The sequence below is a fragment of the Xiphophorus couchianus genome, chromosome 22, assembly GCF_001444195.1.
Source record: "Xiphophorus couchianus chromosome 22, X_couchianus-1.0, whole genome shotgun sequence".
Lineage (NCBI taxonomy): Eukaryota > Metazoa > Chordata > Actinopteri > Cyprinodontiformes > Poeciliidae > Xiphophorus > Xiphophorus couchianus.
This window is the reverse complement of record NC_040249.1, coordinates 1,980,827-2,004,312: the sequence shown is the minus strand read 5'-3', so window position 1 is coordinate 2,004,312 and position 23,486 is coordinate 1,980,827. Positions and strand designations below refer to the sequence as shown.

The window sequence follows — 23,486 nt, the reverse complement described above, 5'->3', positions numbered from 1 at the left end:
TTAAATAATTTGAAAAGTGTGGCATGCATCAGTATATAACCCCCTTTACTCTGATATGCCACATAAAATCCATCTATCCTTTGCTTGTACAGGACAGACAACCATGCACTCACACTCTCAGACCTACTAGCAAATGTAGAGGGACTAGCTATGGTAACAATGGAGGAGCTGCAGAGATCCACAGCTCAGGTGGGGAAACCAGTGGACAAGTCATTGCTGAATGAAAGCCATGAGAAGTGATTTAAATTCGCAGCACACTTCTTAGTTTTATTTTCAGATGAGTTGGAGGGGTGCAGAGTTACGAGAGAGTTCTTACTATCATAACAAGAATAATAATAAGTCATTATTCTTGTTCTTAAAACCTTAGGATTATTTGACCAACGCATGGCACGTGAATCTGAAATAGAACCAGGTGTGGCTCTTCTTCACTGAATCCAGGTTATGAGAAGAATACTTAAACAGGTGCATCGTGGGATAACCTTTAAAAATGTATTTGTTGACATTTTGAAAATGTTACATAAGGGGGGAAAAAAAATAGCAGCTGGTTGTTATCCGGCACGTTTTTGAACTCTTCCCGACCTGTTTGAGAATGTCGGAACGTCGCAACAGAAAATCCTTTTCCCACATCCTTTAATAATCCATGCACGCACTGTACACAAAATCAGCTGCCGTTTGTCTGTAATGTATTTACCATATACCAAATGTAAAGATTATAAAGATATTTAAGCTTAGATTCGATAATAGAATGTAAAAACTCTACACTCTGAAGAAAATATATTATGTCACAATGCAGTGGTACCGTCCCACTCTTCTTTGGACAGAGTATAACACACACTCTGATGTCACTGTCCCAGAGTCATCTCTTTCAACATTCTCCTCTGTCTTCTGTCTTCACACTCCTCTTCTCTTTTCTTCTGTTTCCTTTAAAGTCTCAGAGTTTCTTGGTAGAACCTCCTGATATCTTCTTCTCAGCGTGAGCCCATTTGGATCTGATGTTAACAGAAGACAAAGAAGAAGAATAACAACAGACATTTATATCAAACTGAAATGTAATGCGACTGTTGGTTGTGTGTGGGATGCAGGTTGTACAAGATCGATGAAAACATCTCATCATCTATAACGCCGTGTCTTGTTTGAACAATGGGTTTGACAAAGAACCCGGGACTGGAAATCTTTCCACATTGATTTATTTCAACCATTCTGTCACAAAAGTGGTAAATATGTAAATACACAAATACATATTCAATTGGGCTGAGGTTGAGGCTATTCTCAGAACCTAGTATTGTCATGCTTATCTGTTTCAAAAGTTCTGATGTGTGCTGGGTAAGTCAGCTATGTCCAAGTTTTATTAATCTAGATTTCAATCAACTTTAAGCAATGGACCAATACCACAGGATGAAAAAGAGGCCTTCACCACGATCCTACCACCTCCAATCACAGAATTAAAGTTGGCTAACAGGTTTGACTGTGTGCCATGTTAAAATGAATATTGTGTTCCTTTGCATAAGGTCTAGGTGAATAAAACATGTTCTAAAAAGAAGGGGCACAAGGCCCAATCCTAGGGGAACACCACTGGTAATTGTGGATGCTATTCCCAATAGATTCTCCAACACACAGCCAGTGACTATGGCTTATTGCTGTTTTCTTCAGACATGGAAAAGACAAAAATAAATGTGTAACTACCCGGATGCTTACTAAAGCCAAGAGATGTCTTCTTGTTTGTTCTGGTAGCCCAAGACAATCATGGAGTTCCTGTTTCTGGTAAGACATTTCACTTGTTCTTCAGCAGGCCTGTAAGGAAAATGTTTGGGGTTAACACCAAAATCATAACAAAAGCTATCTGTTGCTGTTCATCCTCACGTCGCCTAAACGCAAAAAAAACAAATTGCGCTTGAACTCTTACCATCTGCTCAAGAACTCGGCTGAAAGCTGATAATAAATTTGTTGTATAAATACCCAACTAAACTGCAGGGTACTGCTCTTTAATTTGGCATCCCTCCTGCTATCATGCATGACTTAGCAGGCGGATGCTGCCCTTTCTAATGAGTCCCGGACTGCAGCTATGTCTCACCAGGTTGAAATATTCCTCTGAGCATACCTAAAGTCTGACTCGCTGACCCTGTCCTTTGGTTCTCTGAGTTTGGACTGAATTCCAGGCAGCAGAGAGAGTGCCAGCAGCCCTCCCATCCTCTATGAGACATCTTTGCTGTCCAAGCTTTAAAGTACAGTAAAGTTCACATTTACTGAAACTCCTGGCCTCGCAAGGAAAAATCAAGCTAATAGCTGCTTTTGTCTCCACCTGCCAGGAAGTTGTCAATCTCTGTTCGCAGCCCACAAGCAGCTGAATGCCTTTCGTCCTCCCATGCCTTCTTCTATTAACTGCGGTCAAATGACGCACATTCCTTCTGCTTTTTTAAACTGCTTTTCTTTTAGCAAACAAAGGAAATAAGCAAATCTTTGAAGGGGATTTCAGCAGCAGCTAGTCACGTCGGAGAAATATTGAATTCAAAATTAAAAAAAAAAAAAATACTAAAGCAAATTTCTTTGGACTTCTGTTGTGGAAAAACTACACAGTTCTAGCCGCATCATCACTTTTTTAAAGGAATGTTTGAAGCTACAACAGTTAGCATTGATGTTAAAATGAACACTAGGACAGCAAACGTCACAGGTTACTCAGAGCAGAATGCAGAAAGTCGTCATGTTCTGCACAATAAACACACTTACTTCAAAGCAACAGCTAATTTATCTGATGATTATGGTATGGTTATTTCTAATTCAGTTTGAAAATACTTGATGATCCCAAAGAGAAATTACCGGTTTCTGTAATTCAAAGAGTCGTTGCAGATGTTAGTGGTTGTGGGCAGGAAGGATGATGTCCTGTAGCAGTCAGTATTACAGTCAAAAGTCTCTGACTGAAGACGTTCTAATGAAGAAAGTGGTCAAAGTTGTCTGTAATGTTCTTCATTTCATCAAGAATTCTTCTTTGCATCATCGTCTCTAGAGTTTCTACAGCAGTGCCCAGAACAGAACCAGAATCAGAATCGGTGTTTGTTGATTGTTTTTTACTACCTGGCTGCTGTCCCAACAGATGATGGTAGAAGAGATTACACAAGGACTGACGTTTTGGTAAAACTTTATATGACGGGGTGTGCATAACACTGACATGACATGTCATAAACATGAAGGAGTCTTTATGAATGTCTATGACTGTTGTCATGAAGTGTCGTTCGGGTAAATAATGACACTTTTAATACAAAGTTGCTTTAAAAGTTGCATTGAAAGTTCATTTAAAGTGTCAACTCTGCATTAAAGTGTCATTATTTTTTAAAAATCATGCAAAGTGCTAAATGTGTTTTAATGTCTACCATCCATCCATTCATCATCTTACACTCTTCTCCCTTGTGGGGTTGGGAGGGCTGCTGGTGCCTATCTCTGGAAGGCAACAGGCGGGGTTCACCCTGGACAGATCGTCAGTCAGAGTAATGCCAGACGGGACTAACAATCATGGATGCACACACCCACACCAATCAACCAAACAGTCATAATTTTGGACTGTGGAAGGAAGTGGGAGTACCCGGAAAGAACCCACGCATTCACAGGGAGAAACATACAAACTCCATGCAGAAAGACCTCTGGGCCAGGAGTCGAACCCAGGACCTTCTTGCTGCAAGGCAACAGTGCTACCAACTTCTACTACTTCACAGTTTGGACAGAACAATGTGTTCTTTTAGTGTGTCAATGAGAGGACAAATCGGAGTTTTAGGCACACATGAGCAGGTCACGGAGATACAACAGTCATAATGAGTGCAGTGAATATTCCTCACCTATAGAGCTGAGGACAAGACAACTTCAGTGAAGCAGACATCAGTCCCAGTCCGCTCTGGTTCTTCCCTTTACTTTTTCTCACAAGGTCCTTGACTCGGCCCCACATGTAGTTTTCACTGAGCTGTACATTAAGACACACAACAGTAGGACAGCTGTCTTTAAATGTGCTTTAGCTAACCACTGGCCCTACGGCTACAGTTTATGGCAGCTTATGTGTGTCTGGTGTGTGTGTGTGTGTACGTACACACATACGTACATACATACATACATACAGCATCAAGAATTAAGAATTACGTCTGTGATCTGTTTACATGCACACTCACGCGGCCCGTCGAAGGACTCCTCCCCTCTGTGCCGTCTCCATGGTGATGGGGCTCCCTCTCGGCGTAGCTCCTTTGGTTTTGGCTTCTCCTCCATTCTGGGGTGGCTGACAAATCCTCACTACTCATGCCTGAAGTATTAATCACAGATAAGACACTTCTGTTACTGACTCTTCTCATTCGTCATCCCACGCCATCCCCAACACGTTATCCAACGCAGACGCAACATGGCTGACTCTGTCATGGTGGTGTGTGATGCACACAGGGAACGTTTCATACAGCAACACTGCAACAACAAAAGAATGAACAGTCTAACAATAATAATACTTTACTTGTATAGCACTTTTAAAGTTTTAGACAAATGTTCAAATATTAAAGCCTTTTGACAAAACTAAGTGACCCGAGTGAAGTTCCAGAGGTCATTAAAGGTCAACCAGCACCCCCCCTCCCCCACACCTTCTTCAAATCAAATCAAATTGATGTTAATCAACTTGTCTATGTTTGTGCTGGTTTGTGCAGCAAACGTTTTGTCTGTGCTGCTTTGGCTTTGAAGATATTAATGAAATTTTAAAGGTCATTTGATTTTGTAAAACTGTGTGTGTGTGTGTGTGTGGGGGGGGGGGGGGGGGGGGGGGGGGGGGGGGGTACTGGTTGATCTTTTGACCTTTAAACGTTCATTAATATCTTCAAAGCCAAAGCAGCAGAAGCAAACATAATTGCTGGACAAACGTAGTCGAGTTGATTGACATCAATTTTGTCTAATTTGAAGAAGGTGGGGGCTGGGCCTGGTTGACCTTTAATGACCTCTGGAAACATTTCATAATATCTTTAAAATGAAAACGCCACAAACAAAAACTTTTGCTGCACAAACCGGCACAAACGTTTGACACCGTTTTTGTCTGATTTGAAAAGGGTGGGGCGGGAGGCCAACTCCACTCAGGTAAGTAGGTGTTAACTAATGACTTTAAAAGAAGACAATGAAGAGGCCTGTGTAATATTTAGAGGAAGAGCAATTCTTCCTCCGCCTGTCACACATCGAGCCCTGTGAGACAAACGTGGTAGCTAGTCATGAATTATGAGCTCTTTTTTATTTGATGCCTGGCCATGCTTCCTCTGAGTGCCTTTGCCCTGAGATGACACCACTCTGAGGTGATCAGGGTGGACTGCAGAAACAGCCGTCTGGGTTTCAGTTCTGCTTTGTGTGAGTTGAGAAGGAAGGGATCAGTGTGAAGGAGAGGGGCTAAAGGATACCTGCAGACGTATTCTCCCCCACGTCCATGTAGACACGGCCACTCCTAAATCAGTTTCAGTCAAACATGGCGTTGGCTGAGATAAAGTAATGGCCTCATTGTGCTACAACAGCACCCAGTGCTCTGCTGATGGCTTTACATAAGGAGGATTTGTAACGTAACTGGAATCTAGCCAAAAATCAAATATAAAAAAATTACACCTTTAATTAAGAATCTCAAAAAGATCCATTATAAAGCAAACAGGTTAAAGTCAGTCCAGTCTGCTACATTTGGACTCAGTAGATTATAAAATTAGTAATTAATTTGTAAAAAAAAAAAAATCATGAGTTTAACTGAACTGCTTTATAATTTGAAATTGAACTGAAATGATTTTTTTATTATTATTATTTTGCATCGTGCCTTGAGATGATATTTGTTGTGAATTGGCGCTATTAAATTATTTGGTGTAAGGTTTATTCCACAAATCCGCTGTCTTTTACTGTGTGTCGTATCAGTTCCTGACTGATACGACACAGTCAGGATGTGACCAGGATGTGTTCTCAGGTTACCTTTCCTGGCTGACAGCAGCGGGTGCCAGCCGACCTCCGGGATGGTGGACAGATCAGAGGAAGTACCACTCGGAGACGGAAAGTCACTTTTCGACTGCCAATTCTGGAAGGCCAACGTGGCAGAGCCACAGCTGCAATACCGCTGAAAACACTCCTGCATAGACACAACACACACACACACACACAGTGAGATAGGAAGAATAACTTAGAATAACATAGCTTTTCTTGCCTCAGAGCTTTTTCAGGTCTCATATGCAAAATAGAACTACTTTTTAAGTTTAAAAACTAGGGGAGCACCGATTTATCAAGAGATTGGTCAGTGCTTACATGTGAAGCTAATCTTATCCACTGATCTTATCTACGTCAGCAAAGGTCTAAATATCAACCACTGTCCTCTTCTCCTCTCACGTGAGGGAGGTTTGACCGATAGACCGGCCCACCAGGTCATGTCTGCACGTTTGTAGTTAACAATAGTCACCCGACTCAACAACTTCCTTGCTGTATCGCAGGATGACGACATTTCAGAGAAAGAAAAAAAAATGGTATCATCCAAAGTCAGAATCTATTAGGCTTTTTAAACGTCGGTAATAGGCGACGTTTAAAAAGGCCAGAAAACTGCAATCGATGCACCCCTAATCGAAACTATATACATACTTTCATTTATATGTGATATAGCATATAGTGAGTGTTGAAAAAAAGAGATTAAAGCTCAACATATTTACATTTAAATTTTATAGACATGGGAGTAAAAGAAAAATGTTGTCCAAATCAAAACACAGCTATGATCTAGTGTAGAACATTAGACAAAATGAATATTACGCTGTTAGAAAAAATAAAGTAGGTTCAGTAGTTTTCTTTCCAAACGCCAAAAAAAACTTAGAAGCTATTGAGTTTATCTTTAATCGGGAATCACTGAAAAAAACTAATACCATTTTCTTTTCTTCGACTAAAGGCTAAGTACCGTAAAATTCATCCATCCATAATTCAACATGCAAACTTCATGCAGAAAGACATGAAGTTTCTGCATGAATCTTCATGGGATTCAAACCCAGCCTGAGAGGAATCAGAGAACATTCACACACCTCCTTCGTTTTTCTCATCCTGCCGTCCCTCTGCAGGCTGCAGACCTGCCTTTGCAGACGAACGTTTGCCTCCTGCAGACGAGCAATTTTTTCGAGCAGCTGGCAGATGTGCTCCAGGTAGCCCAAGCCTGAGCCCAGAGCACTGGATCTCTGTTGTTGGGCCTGCAGAAACAGAATGTGTGCATATCAGACGAGATCACAGACACCCACAAGACAACATGAAAGGAGGGGATTCAAAATGGACCGACTGTTCCCAACCACAGAGAAGTGAACATGGAAGAAGACAGAGCATTTATAGCTTTACAGCACACAGGGCCATTTAGCTCCATCCATCTTCACATCTACTCTGACCGGCTTCCCCGACCTTGTTGAAGAAAAATATCCCCATAGCACGATACTACCACCTCCATGTTCCTCTATGGGGGTGTTTTGTTCTGACTTGTGGTAGTGGTAGTTATCTGCCACACAGAGCAACACATTTGATGTAGATCAAAGTTTTTATAGTCAGACAAAATGGCTTTTTATTTGTTCCAAATGTGTTGCGTACCAAATGTAAAAGGAAAGAAAGAAATTTTAAGTCTTGTCTTATCTGCTCTTTTTTTTTTATGGCCCAGGCCGGAAGGGAAAGTAAAAAAAATTTTGCGCCACCAGCTACAGTGAAGCGGAGTGCAGAAAGTTACAAATTGTTTATATCACTACAAATCTGGTCCTACAAGTTTTGAAATTGTTTTTAGGTGAGAAATTAGACCTTTCAGGTTCATACGCAAAGTCCACTTTTAGCCCTTCCATACATTTTTTAATGTTCTCTGTGTGTCTAGGAGTGCAAAAGAAAAATTTGATGTATTCTCTCCCGGTGCTGTGCAGATGTTTTAATATTCTTTGTGGGTTATATTTTTCAGTCTGTTAATTTTTCTCTTTTCCCCATCACGTTTTTATGGCGTTGACGTCACCGCATTTGCTGTGGAACTGCTGAACAAGGTCATGATTGCTGTATTTAACCTTTTCCTGTTTGTAATTTTTGCTCTTTTACCTTCCTTAAACCATGTTGTTCTTTAAGTTACTGTTTATGTAACTTGTTGAACATATTATTGTATTTAAAAAAAAAAAAAGTAATGTTTTCTGATTAATTGGTTTCCTGAGTCTGAAATTATTTTTGTTTGTTGTAGTTTTGCTTAGTTATGCCAAAGTTGGAAATAGATAAGTCAGAGTGATCGGGTCTAGAGTGTATTGATGCGCTCGATTCTTCACATCGCCTCGACGAAGTGTCTGGTTAAATTTTGTCTTTCTCTGGAAGGCGCCCACGTCAGTGGGTAAGGACGCAGGTAAGGACGAGTGTGCTTCAGCAACATCCGCCAGTAATTAAACAAAGCATTGAAGTATTCCAGTGCAAAATGTCAAAATTTGCATAGAAATATAAACACTAAATAACCTATTTAGACAGTTTATCAGCAAAACCGTTGATCTGGGAGTGTGTTTCACTTTGAATTAAAAAATAAATCCCTTTTCTCTTGACTTTAAAAAAATCTTCTCTTCGTGGTGGTCGCACCAGCTGAACACAGGCACTCTAGGCGATAAGAGGAAATCATGAGCAAATATTTATCCAAATATCAACATTCCTAAATTTGACCCAACAAAAGCAGGATATGAGCTCAGGCTTCCTATGCTGATGGTGCTGAAGCTGGAGTTGTGTTGTACAACGACGGGGCGCCTTCAAAAACATTTAAATGTTTGCGTGTGTATGAAAGTACACAAAGGAAGCAGCCCTTCTGTTAAAAAACATTTTTATCACACAGGATCTCACGTCTGATGACAGCCCAGAACCTCTTCTCTGTTCACAGGCAAGTCCGTTTCTCAAGTGAATTTTCCTTAATCCACACAAGGTTGAAATAATACATTAGATTCAGATATATGAATACATCCATCCATCCATTATTTCCCGTTTATCTGGGGTTGGGTCGTGGGGGTAGGAGCCTCAGTAGGGAGGCTCTCCAGCCACTTGTTCCAGCTCCTCCGGGGGAATCCCAAGGCGTTCCCAAGGGCAGCCGAGAAACATAGTCCCTCCAGCGTTTCCTGGGTCTTCCTCTGGGCCTCCTCCAGGTGGGACCTGAACACATCACCAGGGAGGCGTCCTGACCAGATGCCCGAGCCACCTCAACTGGCTCCTCTCGAAGTGAAGGAGCAGCGGCTCTACTCTGAGTCCCTCCAGGATGACTGAGCTTCTCTCCCTATCTCTAAGGGAGAGTCCAGACTCTACGGAGAAAACTCATTTCGACTGCTTGTATCTGTGACCTCGTTCTTTCAGGCATGACCCAAAGCTCACGGCCATCGATGAGGGGAACATAGATCGACTGGTAAATCGAGAGCTTTGCTTTTTGACTCAGCTCTCTCTTCACCACCACAGACTGGTACATGAATATGAATATGTTCTGCTAGTATCGAGCTGCGGTTATCTAGTAAGTTGTAAAGGAGCCACAAACCTTTTGCAGTTATTGACAAGCTACTGGCTTAATTGTGACTGGACCCTTGACCGCTCTTCTTGGCAGGAAGTTCACTTACGTTGCTAGGGATTCTGTCATGGACCAGGTTTTAGGATATTTTAAAAACATTTAGAAGGGTTTAGTTGCATTTTGTGTCATTTTTTTGCCACTAAACAAATAATGGCCAAGAATGAACATGATGAGTGTAGAGTAACTTCTGACCAGGACTGTTTTTCCTTCCAGCAGAAAAGGCAAAGTGAGTGCGTGTGGGTCCATAATTTGAGGAGTGTTGGGTCTCCCACCGGTCCTGCTCATACTTCCTCAGAGACCACTGCGGGACCCACTGCTCGGAACCAGGAATGAGGAGGAACGAGGAGCGTCTTTTCTGTGCAAAGTGAGCAATCCCAGTGCAAAACAAACAGACACACCCTGCTCTGCTTCCTCAAGCCTCCAGTTAATTGCGCTGAGTCATGGGGCTGTCACTGACAGAACCTCTGAGGGGACCACCAGACCCAAAGCTGCAGCTCAGAAATGAGACGTGAAGCAACCCGGATGAAGACGGACTTTTGTGGAGATCACAGTACAGACACGCTGTACGCTGAAGTGTCTGTTAGATAACAATGAGGCAATACTATTACAATATTATCTCACACTTTGTACTATAAAGGAAATGCAGTCACAACAGAGCGACTTGGTCGAGGTTTTAAACATAAGCAACACGTGGGAAAGTTCAGTGCTAATGCCGTAGTTTTTAACATGTCTGAAGGATTATTTGCTTCTACTTACAGGCAGAAGTTTTGAAACTAGAAATGTTAAATTCTCACATTATATCAGCAACGTTATCTTTGGTTGACACACCAGTAACTCCTGTCTAATAACTATTCCAAATAATCTGAGTGAATTTATTTTTTTTTTGGTCCTTCCTCTTCTCTAAAGGCATTTCTTCTTAAAATATCTGCTTTAATCATCAGATCATTGGTGTCCAAACTCTTTGCAACGCGGGCCAGAAACCCAAAGTTGGAAATACTCAGGGGGCCATATTGCTTTCCTGATTTGAAACACAAAGCAATTTTTTTTAAGTACTTGTTAATTGATTAAACATGCAATATTTTAATGAAACAAAGTGACAAGTGTTTTGTCTTAACAAAAGGTGGACAGTTTCCAAACTTTATGGGTTCTCAGTTTGTATGGGCTAGAAAATCTCTTATTTTATTCCCAGCAACAAAAAGAAAAACTTTCTTAAAATACAAATGATTACGGTAATAGAATAAATGTAGTCTTTTTTTAAAAGTAAAAAGTTGCTGGTTACAATGAAAATATTTTTATATAATTAAAATACTTTGTGCCTTCCACTTCCCACTAAAGAAGAAATTAAATTTGTAAAGAATTAAATTCTTGTGCTAAAAATGATTTTTTTTAAAAGTTCCTGGAGGGTCAAATTTGGAACATTCTCAGTGGGCCACTCAAAATAGTTCCAAGGGCCACAAATGGCCCCCAGGTCACAGTTTGGACACCTGGATCAAAAACAATATGGGAAATGTGTATCCTTGTAAAATATGACTGTGGTGATGTTTCCATATAAGAGAAGCTGTTGCTATGGGCCTCGGATATGAAGTCAGGAAGGAAGTCATTCTTGAGTTTGCTTGCAGTGTTGTATTGTTTAGCCTTCACAATAGCTGCTGTAGCCGTGAAAACAAAAACAATAGGGATGCTAGGGTTTTTCAAAAAGAAAAAAACAAAAAAAGCATATTGTTAAAATTTCAAATTGTTTTGTTCTTGTGGGCTGGATGTTCTGGATGTTCTGGATGTTCCGTCACTGCTGGGAATCAGTTCACAGAAACCTGATTTTTTTTTTAAGAAATCCAAAGCAGTCGTTGAACATTAATTATGCTGCGAAACAGAATATTCTACACATCTGAACGCTTCCACAGAAGGATATGGATTCATTTAAATCTGTAGGACTCTTATAATAATTAATTACTAAATTATTTATACTTTATATGTGAGTTGCTCTGCAAACAGTTTGCTTGTCCAATCTGTTTATAGGGCATAACTGTGTTTCAAAAATACGGCCGTGGAGAGAGAAGCCCTATTTTAAGCGTCATGTGTCAGCTAATTGGACCAACCCCATCTGGGCTCGATGCGGGCTCACTCTGGGGAGGCTAGCAGAATCACTGACAGTAAAGCTGCTAGTTAGAACGGAGCCCCGCTCGCTCCGGGCCCCCACTTCACAGCTACTAACCCACTGTGTGATCTCCAGATCAGAGGCGAAATGGTTAATGTCAACACCCTCATTCCATTTCAGTTGTTCCAAGACACACTCGGGGAGTATAAAGAACATCTGTGGATCCCAGCTGGAAAGTGTCTTCTTTATTCGTTAAACCTGGGAGGTCAATAAGTCAATAAACAAAAAAAAAAACAGCCTTTAAACTAAGTTCAAACTAACCACAATGAAAATGAATGCCAAGACTGAGATAAACAAGTCCATATGACCCCTGTTGCTGCCTGGCAGTGAGAAAAATGAAAACTATGCACTCAGTAATGCATCCAGATTTTGAATTATGAAGCTTTCAGTGGTTTAATAATCCATTTATTCCCATCCTAAGAAATTCTATATAACTAAGTGGAAAGTGTTGTAACACTTTATTTGCAGGGGTGTGCATAAGACTGACATGACGCTCATAAACACGACATAACATCTGTTATGAACATGAAGGAGTCTTCATTCGGTAAATAATGACGCTTTTAATGCAAAGTTGCTTTAAAAGCTTGATTAAATAAATACATTTATTTGGTAAATTTATACACTTTAATGCAAAGTTGGCACTTTTCATGGACTTTTAATCCAAATTTTTGAGCAACTTTGCTTTAAAAATGTAATTATTTACCAAATGACACTTCACAACAACAGTCATAGACATTCATAAAGACTCCTTCATGTTCATGACAGTGTCATGTCAGTCTTATGCACAACCCGTCAAATAAAGTGTTACAGAAAGGGCTTGAGTTTTTATTTTGCTATTAATTATTTGAGGATGGGGGTCACTAAGCATTCTATACTAATCATTTTTAGAATAGAAAAAAAATTATATACTAGAAAATGGCCTCTCTGGTGCCTCCTGGAAGCTATAAAAGAAGCATTATCCCTGTAGATATGTGAGTAATTTGAGACATTCAACACCTACTGGATACACCAGGATTGGCTGCCAACCTCTGGGCTCGGAAAATAAGGAGGGTTGAGAGAGGGAAAGGCCTGCCGATCATCAACAATATCACTTTGTCAAATCTCCAGTACCTCAGCAGACTCAATAAAGTGCTGCATCGCACGCAGCTAACTGGCTCTGTCCGAGGAACCGATAGGTTCTCGTGTTTCACGTCGATCGACGTGAACAGAGCCCTTCAAACTCTGCATAGTTTCAAGAGCCTTCACGACTCACGATGTTCTGCACCTTCTGTTAATAATCCTTCTCCAATCTGTCCCTCTCTGTGAAACAACAACGGGGATTCATGCGGAACGTTTGCTCACATTCTTCTCTGTAATAGCTGCTGGTAATGAAAGACGTCCTCACATCCTTGCTGGGATGAACATCAAACAGTTGAACGTGACTGTGCAACTTCGACGGCAGCCAGGTGCTCTCCCACAGACCCATCCAGACAGAGCCAGAGAGTAAGCATCCCACAGAAAAACATGACATGATGACTCTGAGACTTCTGAGTAAGAAGAGTCGGGCTGTTGTCAAATAAGCGGTTCGTCCACATCAGGTCCGCTTTAGAATATGAAGAGTTCCCATGACCTGGATAGATGGATGGATAATCAAACAATGGTTTTCTTACCTCACTGAGCTTGCAGCATATGTCCATGTAGTCCTCCAGGCTGTCCCTGGTGTCACTTCTCCTTAGAGACTCAGCCTTTATGTCCTCGTCTGTCTCATCCTTACATCGTGCTGGTAAGAATTCGTCTGCGGGCTTTACGCTCTCTGAGCTGTTTTTATCATCTGAAGAGATTTTCTCATCACGTGGGTCAGTTCTCTCACGAACCTCTTCAGAGGTAAATCCTGTGTCGTCCCTTTGGTCCATTTCCTCACATATGTACAGTTTTGCTGTTACAACTGAAGGGTCAAAGTCGTCTCTGTTGGTGAACACGTCGTCTTGGGTGCCCACTGTTGAATTCGTGCTGTTCTTTAAGCCGTTTGCCTCCTTGGAGTTTTGGTCCTCTGTAGCTAATGCATCGGGGGAGGAGGTAGAGTCGGAGTCCAAGTTACAGCAGTGACAGGAGGACTCTCGGCTGTGGACCGCAAAGCTCTTTTCTGAGCCTGTGGGGGTAGACGGAGAGTTGGCTCCGCTGGGCAGTTCCACTCCAGAGTCCTCGGATTCAAACTTGTACAGCCTGGAGAGATGAGAGTCCGAGAAAATGCCGGGTAGGTATCCGGCACCAGAATCCATCCCAGACTTGTCTTCAGGATGGGAGTTTACCTCCGAGGCCTCGCCTGGGTCTGGAGTGTCGTGCTCAGAAACTGGTGCTGCAGAGAGAGTGGAGTTTTCTGTCGACCGGAACTTTTCATTGAAGTTGTTTAAGAGCTTCATTTTTGTCAGCACAACATCACTGTCCAGAACTGCGTTCCTGTCTCCTTTCCCTGGTAGACAGACACAGCAAAAAAAAAACATTATTTCTGCTCCAGCTAAACAAAACCTCTTCAGATGTGTTCTTGTGTGTTTTCTAATCTTATTTGTTCATTGAAATAACTAAAAAACACACAAAAGAAATCACAGCAACTAAACATTTATGTGGAGTGTGACATGACTGTGTTCCAGTTTGAAAAACTATTGGAATTATTTAATTGTCATCAACAAGTAATTTAACTACTTCTACAAACTGATACTATGGCATCTCTCTGCACTTTGTGAAATAACCACTACAAAATTTATCGACCACAAGTCTTAAGTCATATCAAGACATTAAAGTCCCTTGTCAAATCCCAATCATCCCAGTCATTTGACTAAATTTGTAATTTAATTTAATAATAATTTTGCTTTGTTGCCAGAACAAGCAGCAAGAGATAAGGAACATGAAAAACATCAAGAAATGGCACTCCGATTTAGCTTTTTACTGCAAATATTAACAAATAAATCATTCATTGTGAACAGAGAAAATACTGCCAATGTTACCATGAGTCTTTTTGGACAGAAAAAAAGAACCTCTGATGTGATTTTAGAGAAGACATTGCATTGTTGGAATCTCTCTCGATGTGACTGTTATGAAAAGAGTCACTTCTGAGTAATGGTGCTCGTAGCAGTTGTCAGGCATTTGGGTTTTTCTTGCTCAAATCTTGTTCCGTTCACAGGCACCTTCTCTGACTTTAACAACTGCAAGCTATTTATACAAGATGCAGCCAAGCATTGAGATTTCTGCTTTTCGTTGAAGCTTTGACTCTCATAAGTCTTCTCCACCCTGAAACTAAAACATTCTTTACTTTTGTTGCCATTTATTTGGCAATGATGAAGGGACGTCAGTGGATACCCGAGGGCACACTGAGGAGAATTATCAGCAAAAGTGACGTATGAACACGCAGTAAATACATCCCACAATCCACAGGATTCAACAATGTTTTTGTTAAGACAGACATAGTGAACAGAAACTGCCTCCAGATTTTGGCCTGTAATGTATGCTTGCACAGGGATGGTATGGGGATAGTTTGGACTGTGGAAATAAGAGAATGATAATCTAATTCACTTTCATTCCCAGGAGGCTTCCAGCAGAATTAATGAAATTAGGTACTATCAGTTGTAAAAAAAACAAAAATAAAAATAACTCTAATTTTGCCTTCTGCTCTCTCCCCTCACACTTCCAATCACGGTTAGCCAATCAGCCCAGGTCCATTGTTCCACATTCCCTCTCCCAGTACTTAAACACTTCTGCTGCTCTCACTTTTTGCTGGTTCCTCCTGTTATCATTTACTTCCCCGCTGTTCTTTTACCGCGAATTCCCGTTTTTGTTTGGCTCTGGCTCCTCGCGTTTCCCGTGTTTTTGTAACTTTGTTTTTTTTTTTTTTTATTAAATACCAACAGCTACTCAATGCCTCTGCCTGCCACACATCATGACATTCCTGCCCAAACTCATTGCCTCATCAACAATAACGATTCAATAAAATGATTTCATTTCCCTTTGGGGACATTGAAGCATTTCCCAATTTAACTGAAGTGACACAAAACAGAAAACAATGAGGGAATCTTCCCTGTTTTTGTGACATGGGTGAACACACAGGACAACATACAGGACAAGAGTGTGGCGTTCGCCGGAGAGAAAGTCCGAGCCAAGATGAATGACCGCCATCCAGAGAAAATATAGCTTTGAGCTCACCATCAGACGCAGAGTCATCTATTATTTGTTTTTATAATAGATTTATTTATACAATTTATTTATAAATTGTATAAATATATATATATTTATTTATATATAATAGTTTTTATTTGTACTTGATGCTGATTTCAAAACTGTATTTTCTTTGGATCCTCATAACATTAACTCATAACATAGTCTCATTCAAACACTAGAAAAAGTGTGGTCTGGAATATGTTTTATTTCTCTCTCTCTCTCTTGCTTTGTCTGCCACATGTTGCTCATTCTGTGAAGCCCACAAAACTCCTGTTTCCTGTTTTTGCCCAATGATAGGAACAAAACGAAAACAGCTGAATGATTGTATGCGTTTTAGGTTGGTACTTTGGCAGCTGGATTGTTGTTTTTCTTTTTCTTTTTTCCAATGACCTCACTGGTCACATTGTGTGAAGTGTCCAATGTGTGTTTGTCTGTACAGTGGCACAAATTAGTGTTTACCATCTGCTGATAGCCAAGTCATAATGTACAGAGATTAACACGCTGCAATGACGGGTACAGATACGAGACTCCAGCGTCGGAGAGATGTTGCCGTAAAGTTTTCCTTACTCTGGAGGAAACATTGACGTTGGTGCCTTGAAAAAAAGGATCCACACTTGTTAAAATTGTCGGATAAAGAATGAGTCACTCTTGAAGCCAGACAAAGACGTTTGGAGCTTTTTCTGTCTTCCTGACACGAGACTTCAAGACATGTCTGTTCCTGTGAAACCCCAGCAGACTGAGAAGGGGAACGTGTTAATTACACGTTGAAATCATCCGACCAACCGGGCTGTATGATCTGACTTCTCGCTATTGTGACACAATCCTCGTGTGTCCCTTCAATCCTTTCCGTGCGATCAACGCCTGCTGCACAGGTGTTCCCCTGATCTGGTCGGGCTCATCACTCGCCAACAGGAGATATTCTGTCCTGTAATCGTGAGCACAGCTGAGTTCCAGTCGTGCGTGTTTGACTGAGCTCCACACGACATATATCATCAGAGACGCCCACCCCCCCAGCCTGGCTTCTGTCTGAGAACATCCGTCTGCCGTTTCCCCCCTCAGATTCATTTCACATTCCAGACCGAAACTGGTGGATTCGGCCCGGTTTAAGGAGTGGGTGGATTGACCTGTTGTCTTCTGCGATGCCTCAGGCTCAAACCGCATGAGAAAAACACTTCAATGATGCCTCCAGGGCTGGAGGTAAAACACACCCTTCGTGCAGGGGCTGAAAGGGGTCAGGAGGAGTTGGGAAAGAACCTGGCACTCAGGCTGGGAAAGTTAACCGAGCTCTAAGATAAACACCACTGGTCAAAACAGCATTGAATTAAACTAAGTAAAAATATATATATCAGTAGCACAGTTAATTTAAATACCCCAAAGTTAAAGGAATAACGGTAAGAGGCAGGCCTGACACAATAACCAATGTTTCTGGATGATTAATCGTCCCAGAAGTTATCGCGATAACCGATAATATTGTTGTTCTGAGACAGTTTGCAATATTGCAGGAACACATTCTCAAAGATCAACAAGCTTTAAATTCCAATGAACATTTAACACGGGAACTGGGAGACATTTTAAATATCTAAAATAAATACACAAAACTTCAGAAACAACAAATTGAATTTATTACAAAGTTTCAGGAAACAAATTTAAGGTTTAGTTGAGACCAAAACTCCAGACTTGAAGACTTTTATCGTCCAGTTCTTGATAGAAAGAGAATAACGATAAATAATGAAATTAGAAATTATTGAGTTTGTTTTAATTTATCATGCGATTAACTGATTTATTGATTATTGTGACAGGCCTAGTAAGAGGTACAACTTGGCTGAAGTGTTTGAATGTTGGTTCGGACATAAATAAGGTAATTCCACTAATTACACCTTTTAACAATATTCTCATACGTGTCCAACAAACATGTATGAGGATACATGTTAGCATTCCTCTTCAGCATTAAAACTTTGCTTTAATGTTAATAAAATCACATCCATTTTTAAATTTCATCATTCCTCCATTTATCTATTTGTAAATAAATACTCTAAGTAAAGATGGCGTCTTGCTGTAATCTGACAGAGGAAGGGGGTTGAAGTCAACCCACTAGTGAAAGGCTCCACCAGAAGTAGGTCCAGCCTTATAATGGTGGACTTCTGTAAGAGTGAAACACACCAAGTCATCCTTTATTGTCGATACAATCAATACCTCCAGTTATCAGATTTGACAGGATTTTAATGCTGTTACTGAGAGTTAGCATTACATTACTCAAATACTTCCATCAGAGCCTCTTGTCACGCTTACTACTGTAAACATTTTCCATAGCACTTTATTTGCAGGGGTGAGCATGAGACTGACATGACACCATCATAAAGGTGACATCTGTCATGCACATGAAGGAGTCTTCTTGAATGTTTGACTGCTGTCCTGAAGTCTCATTTGGTAAATAAAGACACTTTTAATGCAAACTTGCAATAAAAGTAGATTAAAAGCGTCGACTTTGCAATAAAAGTGTCACTAGTATGTGTCTTCTTCATGTTCATGACAGATGTTGTGTCATGTTTTTGACAGTGCCATGTCAGTGTCATGCTCACCCCTGCAAATAAAGTGAAATGTTTACAGTAGTAAGAGTGACAAGAGGCTCTGATGGAAGTATTTGAGTAATGTAATGGCATTCTCAGTAGTCTTGGCACACCAAGTAAAGTGTCACCACACATTGAACTTAACCCAATAAAATAACAACAAAGAAAAAAACCTCCACATAATTCTATGGAAAAAAATAAGATTACCTGTAGAGGTGTAGCACCAGGTAGAAGGGAAGAAAAGCCATCCATCTACTATGGATGGGTGATGTGGACTTGAAATGGTATCAGATTTTTTGTGGGGTTTTATGGTGATGGCGATAAAAGTTATGGTTAAAGAAAAAGTGTTGGTCACTGATCAACGGCTGGTTGCTAAAACACATCTGTTCAGCTGGGCTGTTAAACTGAACCCAAGAATAGCTTTCCATCATGTTCTAATACATCACAGCGGCATTCAGCATTAAATCAGCAGTAATAGAAGCAGCCTTCTAAACCACGCTGTCGGCCACAGCTACACCCTAACATGAGGTGTAGCTGGGATCATGAGAGTAATGTCATCAGCACTGAGGATGATAGCCAGACTCCCTTCCACTTATCAAAGCAAATGCACGACCCCAGCACTGCTCTGTCCTGCCAGACACCATTATGATAAGACAGGAATGTGCAGGAGCATTGTAGCTTCAGTCAAAAGCTCCTTGGGAATAATTCCCTCTAACAGCTTAAGATGGAAGTAGCTCATCCCTCAAAGTGAAGGCCGAGATGATGCTGCCGCTGTCCTGCCAGCCACTAAATGTTTTTGGAGGACGCTCTTAGAGAAATTCTTGAGAACTAAACTTGTCATAGAACAGAAAAGCCTTTACAGGCGACTGTGTCAGGTTACAGTTTGGAAAAGGCCTCGACCGGCTTCTTCCTGTGTCCTGTTTGATGGTTGATGGTGGACCCAAATGCCACCATCCCAAATGGTGGCAGAGGCACGCACAAAGTACGGTAGATCGAGATATTTAATGAAATATTTTTTAAAAACAACAACAACAAAAACCAGACATACGGAAACCATGGGGAGCCAGGGCAGAACAAAAGCCATAAATCCAAGAGAGAAGACCAGCAAGGAGACAAGGGGAGAAACAGGAGCAACCAGCCAGGAGTGAATGAAGGAGGTGTGATTAAATACTGGGAAAGTGAATGCTGGAACAATGGATCTGGGCTGAGGAGTTAACGGGCTGCAGAAGGCAGGCTGACCAGAGGGAGAGAGAGAAAGAGGAAGAGGAAGTGACACAGGGGGTGAGGGAAAGAGTACTGGGGACTAGGAAAATAATATAACAAAAATAACTAGACAAAGACATTTAATAAAACTAGAGTACCTAAGAAAGGACTTGACACAAGAAACAAACAGAATTAGAATCACTAGCAAGGGACTGAAGTAACAAGGCAGAACTAATAGAGACAAGAAACTAAGGAGCATAAATGATCACAAAACCCAAAACAAACCCGAGATCCTAACGCCCTGAATGTGATCTGCGATAAAAACAACGATGGAGACACAGGAGTCGTCCTCGCAGCTGCACCGTACAAGCCGTCCGCACAATAGCCCTTTCTTCTTGCTCTAAGAAACACGGCAAACAATGTGTCTGCTGTGGAGCAGAGCAAAGGGGCTCCCGAACGGCGGCAACAATGAGCAGATTTACTACGCCTCCGACTGTAAGGCATCTGTGGGATTTGCTCTGCAGCAGGTGTGGGGGTGTGGGAGTGGGGGGACTCCTACTGTAAATAATCTGACAGTGGTATCTGAGTGGGACTCAGCTGTGGAATGCAGAGCAACCTGACGCCGTGATAAGGAAGCTCGGTGTGCTGCTGCACGCTTTTCACACAAACCACCGCTGCTTTGATTTTGTCGGACCTTTAGTTAGCCAGGTGAGACGATGAAGAGCTACCTCAAAGTTACAGCACTGACCCGGGCAACAGGCAGCAGTAGAAATAAGTCCGTACAAATCTCGTAAATTACTAGGTCACAGAAAGAAACACTGTGCACTGATCAGGATCTATCGTTTGCAATGAATTGTTGGAAGCAAACATTGGGATGAAGATATGAAGATTTCGAGATTTCAAGCTCGAACTGCTTCTAGCAATGGAAAACCATGGAAGGTTCTGTTTTATGAATGCAACCTTGTTTAATAACACGCCCCACGAATTCACCGTCCACACAAAACCGAAGCTGAACTAAAGTTTTGCAAATGAAGCCCCAAGTCTGAGCTGCAGCCTCGTGTGTGTGTGTGGGTGTGTGTGTGGGGGGGTGGGGGGGTGGGTGGGCGTGTGTGTGTGTGTGTGAAAGAAGCTAACGGTTTGTCAGTACTCTACAGCCTCACCGATACCTTTTGATGGCTAAAGCATGAAATGCTAAATAAGATAAGATAAGATTTATTTGTCATTGTCATCAACAGATTACAACGAGATTGAGATTTGCTCGACTCGAGTTAAGATGCAGTTTTTTTTTGTTTTTTTTTAAGATAAAAAAAAATAAAAATCAGCTTATCAGTAGAATTACATCTGCACTCATGGAAGAACTTGGGTGCAGACCAAGTGGTTTTTCACCTCCTTTCACTTAACACTTCAAACTGGGACTTTGTTGTTCTCTGGCCTCTATGTGTAATTTCTGAAAGGATCAGTGGCTCAGCAGGGTTAAATTCAACCCACTGCTGCTCCTGTTTGAAGCTGCTAAATGAGGTCAATATTAACGGGGAACCCATTAATATCAGGCATATCAGTGCCGATTTTCTTCATTTTGGAAAATTGGTGATTGGCTGATATTTACATGTGAAGCCAAACTTATCTACAGTGGCAAAAGTCTGAAAATCGATCACTGTGAGAGACGTTTGACTGACAGACCGGCCCACCCACCAGGTCTTGTCTGTCCATTTGCAGTTAACAATAATCCCCCCAGTGTTGCCAGATCAATGACTTTCTTGCTATATTTAGCAGCATTTCAGGTGGAAAAAAAAAAAAGTTTACTGGCCATAATCGGACTTGGCAGGTCAGGCTTTTTAAAGATCGGAAATCGCCGATCGGGCCAGAAAACTGCAATCGGTGCAGCTCTGGTAGATACAGTACCATCCTGTAAACAACCATTTCTAGAGGATAATATTGACCCAGCTTGAGTTCATGTCCCGCTTCGCTCCACATCCAGATTGCTTACTTTCTTAAAGCTCCAATCAGTTCAGTGGAGGATTGGACCGGTTTTATTCATGACCAGAGCGGATGAGAGAGGGAATCGTGTTTTAACGGTCAGGGTTGAGTTCTGCTCCGGCAGCGTGGAGGAGTTTCAGCCCACTCTCCTTTACACCACGGCTTCAGTTCGTCGAGCTTTGCCCGCCGGTTGTTTCCGCACAGCTCTGTTACGGTCCCACCACCGCACCTTAAGTTAGGCCGAGCTCTCGACTTTGAATAGGCCACGACTGACACCTCGGTTCTTTTTCAGTCATTCTGTTGAGTAGCTGCTGCAGTTGGTCACTGATGACTCAGTTTGGACCGAAACCTCAGCTGCTGGGACTCACAGTTGGAGGAATTCACGGTCTAATTGATGACCGGAAGTGTCCAACCAGCCCAAATCATCACCCTCCGCCGCCGTGCTTGATATACGTTTGTGCTGATATGCCATATTTGGTTTTTTTTGTTAAACATGGGGCTAACTGAACACGCTTTGCAAATTACTGTAGAGTCTAAACTGGATCTCTTTACTGGGAGATCCGCCTATGCTGGGATGATTTCCAGCCGTGTTAAATGTGAACAATCTTCAACTTGCGTGTGGCGTAAACCTGCACGCGGCCCAAACTCCCACCGTCATCCAGGAGTTCACATGTACCGACCTGCCTTCCCCCTGATAAATCAGACAGTGTGACAGAAAACATCTGGCTGCAGGTTGTTGGAGCTCCGACAGTCTCTGTCTTTCCTGCCTACTTCTCGTCTGTGACGTTTTTGACGCCGTCCGTCCTTTCCTGTCCCGCGAAGGAGGAAGGAATCCAACATCTGTTTTGCTTTTTGTTACATTGTGGCAGCCACCTCGCAAACTGTGCTCTCTGCAGCTCGCAGTTTTCATGGGAGTAGGAATTGAAACTAAAAGAAAAAAGAGGAGGCCAGAGAAGTTTTCATGACCGCCAATCTGCTTTTTAATGGATTTCCGTGGAAACAATAGGAGCGAAAGAGCCGAAACTCTTCTCAGGCTGCGTCTTATGAATAAAAGAAAAGCTGCTGATCTCAGTCGGCCACATTCACCGAGTCCGTGAAAACTCTCAGTCATCTGGAGAAACAACAGCAGCAAAGGCACCGCAGGGCGCTGATCGCGTTTACCGAGACATTGCAGAGCTCAGAGAGGATGAGTCTGCAGGTAGTTTAGGGTCATGACGAAAGAAACGGCATGAACTCCAGTCATAATTCCCCTTGAGGAATTATGACTGTAAAAGACATATCTCTGAGGAAGGAATTAAAAGATATATATATTTTTTTTACCTTTTCTCCAAGGAGCCAGAATTGAGAAAGATCTCTGCCAGCTGATGACCAGCCCAGCCTTTTTCCTTTTCATACTCATGTTGCTACTAAATGACTTGCTTTAAAATAAAAAAAAAACAAAACAAAAAAACACTACTAATAATAAATAAATAATCAAACTTTAAATGTAAAAAAAAAAAAAAAAAAAAAAAGATCAAATGTTATTCAGATATTCCTCATTGGGCTTCAGCTGTGGAAGAAAGCTGCGTCTCCTGCCGTGAGGAGGCTGCTGCTTGTGATGCCGGGTCCTGCTGGAATGCCAGGAGCGGCTCGGTGATCTGTGGCTGGGAGTGGGAGCTGCCCTTCAGCTGAGCTCTGCAGAGGGGCGGGGGGGCAGGACTCCGGCAGCCGGCAGGAGGAGGGAACATCTCCGAGCAGGACGGGTTTCTCTTCAGCCCAAAAGAGGAGAGGAAGAAATCAAAACTAAGTCTTTTCGCTGGAGTTGCAGCTGTGAGGGGCATCCAGGCACATTTTAGGAGGCTTTCTTGCTCCGTAAACACGGAGA

General features: G+C 41.8%; 1 protein-coding gene across 2 annotated transcripts; it reads right to left on the bottom strand.

Moving 5' to 3' along the window:
• Window positions 1-240: 240 nt before the first annotated feature.
• LOC114138477 (uncharacterized) lies at window positions 241-23,273 on the bottom strand. Of its 2 annotated transcripts, none has more exons than XM_028007768.1 (8): window positions 22,943-23,273; window positions 13,337-14,136; window positions 7,026-7,187; window positions 5,944-6,097; window positions 4,149-4,276; window positions 3,825-3,946; window positions 1,684-1,791; window positions 241-989 (listed from the first exon to the last, which is right to left on the bottom strand). In XM_028007768.1, the coding sequence occupies exons 1-7, from the start codon at window positions 23,019-23,021 to the stop codon at window positions 1,695-1,697; spliced, it is 1,542 nt and encodes a 513-aa protein (XP_027863569.1). In that variant the 5' UTR covers window positions 23,022-23,273; the 3' UTR covers window positions 241-989; window positions 1,684-1,694. The 2 variants fall into 2 exon arrangements, with proteins under 2 accessions (XP_027863569.1, XP_027863568.1); XM_028007767.1 differs by having other exon boundaries at window positions 1,696-1,791.
• Window positions 23,274-23,486: the final 213 nt, after the last annotated feature.

What these genes read in the sequence shown, in the direction of transcription:
- LOC114138477 (XM_028007768.1), bottom strand. Translation starts at nt 23,021, where the DNA reads ATGAGTATGAAAAGGAAAAAGGCTGGGCTGGTCATCAGCTGGCAGAGA. An exon ending in TATGCTGCAAGCTCAGTGAG is followed by an intron (nt 7,188 to 13,336) that starts GTAAGAAAACCA and finishes CTGTTTCTGCAG; the next exon opens with GCCCAACAACAGAGATCCAG. An exon ending in TCTTGTCCTCAGCTCTATAG is followed by an intron (nt 1,792 to 3,824) that starts GTGAGGAATATT and finishes TTTTCCTTACAG; the next exon opens with GCCTGCTGAAGAACAAGTGA.